The sequence below is a fragment of the Octopus bimaculoides genome, chromosome 20, assembly GCF_001194135.2.
Source record: "Octopus bimaculoides isolate UCB-OBI-ISO-001 chromosome 20, ASM119413v2, whole genome shotgun sequence".
NCBI lineage: Eukaryota > Metazoa > Mollusca > Cephalopoda > Octopoda > Octopodidae > Octopus > Octopus bimaculoides.
In genome coordinates, this window is record NC_069000.1 from 17,705,113 (window position 1) to 17,708,132 (window position 3,020).

Sequence of the window (3,020 nt, forward strand, 5' to 3'; positions counted from 1 at the left end):
AGGCCATTTCAAATCAAAAGCACACTACCACCAATAAAGATACACACACACACACACACAAAACAGGTTTCTACTTAGTGCCCCAATTTCCAAATTCCACTCAAGGAATTGGCCAACCTGGAGATATTTGCCCAAGATTCCATACAATGGAATGAAATCCAAATCTACATATTAACAAAGCAAACTTCTTACCCACAAGTTATACATGCAAAAAGTTATATTTCAGGACTTAATAAACAATCAAAGATTCAAAAAACTTGATTACTCACTTCTATTTTCTTCTGCCCAGATTCCAAGTTTGCACCATGCAATATATGCTGGACAGCATCTTGTTCATCTGGAGGTAAACCACTGAAGTCACCAAAGGAGTAGTTTTCCTGAAAATACATTACTAAAACAGTTAATTACATCCCGAAATTATTACAACTACCACTATAAATTAAATTTCTTTTTAACCCTTTCATTAACATTTTTGTGTGAGGGAGTGAGAGAGGAAGAGAGAAAGAGAGAGAATCTGTCAGTAAACTAAGTATTTTCAACTTTTTTAATTTGCTTAGTTCGTTGACGCTGCAGTCATTAATTTCCTGTAGTTTATTTCTATGTACAGAGCCGTTAGAAATAATAATTTTCTCCAACTCTTCAGATGATTAAATTGAAAAAGCCATAATAAAAGGACAAACTGGATAGAATGAGAGTATACTGGCAATTTATAATGGTGTTATTCAAGACAATTTAACATGGACAACTTCCATTCTGTGCATCTGATTATCAATTTTATTATTTCTTTTCTACTAGGAATTAAAAAATGATATCAAGACAAGAACTACACTGTACCTTACCCAGCTATACAGTATACTTGGAGCAAGTTTTGGGTGCAGGTATAAACGTATGGTTTATAAATTTTGTTTAACAACCATATGGTTTTAGCTTCAATCCCACTGTGTCATCCTAAGTGATTTCTACAATAGCCTTGGACTGACCAAAGACCATCCTTGTTCTTGAATGGTATGCCTAATCTGTCACCCAGTTTAACATCACCACCTAGCCTTTAAGTGCACCTAGAAACTCCTACTGCAAACTTTGAGATAGATTTCTGCGAATAATTTCTACCCTACCTACCAGCAAATGGAACCCACTAGCACTGCCCTTCCACTTCTAAGATGTTTAATCCTTTCGTTACCTTTTTTTTTTAAATACACTGCCATTCTTGCAATTAATTTTGAAAGCAAAATAACTGACATTATTAAGCTATGGTTTGGAACATAAATGAACAGGAAATATTTGTATCATAGAACCACAGGTGGTCTCAGGCAAGTTGGTATCAGGGGTTACCCATCTCACACACCCAGTAATTCAAATGCTACCCACCTACATTTTTTTTATTCTATTACAAAATAACCATACTTTGCAAAATTCAGATTTTAGCATAGAAGAGTAAAGAAATCTATGGACATTATATTTATAAAAAGTATCTTAACAATATACTTTGAAATCAAATATAAGATTTTTCAACTCAAGAATTGAATACAAATTATATTGCACTAACAATACACAAACCTTCCATTAACATTTTAACTTTCTTATTGAAGTAGAAACATCAGTTAGATGTCTGAAATAATAGAATTTTGATACCTTGAACCAATGTTTGCTTATTTGTTCAAGAAACTTAGATCTTTTCCATAAGTGCTTCTTGACCAATCACCACCAGATCACCCATCAACTAAGCATTTTTTCCCCACTAGCATCCACAGATGCAAGCATACTGTGTGGTAAGAAGCTTGCTCCCCAACCACATGGTTCAAGCTTTAGTCCCACTGCATGACACCTTGGGCAAGTGTCTTCTATAGCCGCAGGCTAACCAAAGCCTTGTAAGTGGATGTGATAGATGGAAACTGAAAGAAGCCTGTTTCATGGTATTAAGGTTTACATCCCTGTAACTTAATGGTTCGGCAAAAGAGATCAACAGAATAATAAGTACTACACACAAAGTGCACCAAATTATTTTCATTTGCTCTAAAAAGTACAGCGAATAAAGAGTTTGGGAACAACTGGTGGCAATGCAATCTGCTAAACATAGCAACCACACCTCTCTAACACCCTACCATCTTAGCATATCAAAGATTATTTCAATATGCATTTTTTTTTATTAAGTCAGTGAATCATAGGTGACCAGAAAGAAACAGGCAAAGCTTTGGAAAAATTTGAATAGTAAAAGCAACGCCTCTTAATGATTAGAATCTAAAAGAAATATAGAATTAATCTTAAGGGACACTACAGCACACACTCTATAGTTATGGCTGTAAAAGAGGATGGGGAACAGGCAAATGAAGGGATATGAAGAAAAGGTTCAGAAAAACAGAAACCAATGTTACACTTGAAAGAAAACAGACGATACTCTAACTTTAATATGAGTTCATCCACACTAATAAGATCTGACATGTGAGAGATGCTGACACCCTATCCCAGGCTTAACAAGAATAAACTTAATCATATTTAATAGGGCCATGTTTTACAAAACAAAATTAGCAATCAATTAGTTTAAAGTTTCTGAAGTGGGACAATACCGGTGTATATAATTTCGAACGTTAATTTCACCTAATTATATACATAATTACGAGGCACTGAAGAAGCCAGTGTATCATATACTTGATTCGCGTGAAAAGGAAGTTTTAACCCAGGCGAACCTATGAGCTAAGGCCTCCCAGCTGTGACTATCATTTTCCTTCCGGTGTGTCCATTTTCCTTCATGATAATGTCGTTTTAAGGATATTTGGCTGTTGTGTCTAACAGGTTAAGTTACCATGTAGAGACACTCATTGAATAAGTTTCTCGCAGCCCCAAAAACGTATTCAAGTAAATTTACAGAAATAACCAATATTCATAAAATAAGGTAATTAACAGAAATAATCTCTAACAGACACCCTCACATACTGATTTTAATAACTAGCCGATGATGCCCTTACCACCTCTAACCACTCTAACATGAAGTTGGGGTAGAAGTGGGGCAAGTAGAGTTTAAG

The 3,020-nt window shown here is 35.0% G+C and overlaps 1 protein-coding gene across 1 annotated transcript in view; it reads right to left on the reverse strand.

Annotated features, from left to right (window-relative positions):
- The window catches only part of LOC106883420 (ubiquitin carboxyl-terminal hydrolase 10-A), a 22,153-nt gene that overhangs the window by 15,630 nt on the left and 3,503 nt on the right, over positions 1-3,020 (reverse strand). The window contains exon 2 of the mRNA XM_014934413.2: positions 270-377. Coding sequence (XP_014789899.1) covers positions 270-377 — 108 coding nt within the window. The remainder of the gene's footprint in view (positions 1-269; positions 378-3,020) is intronic.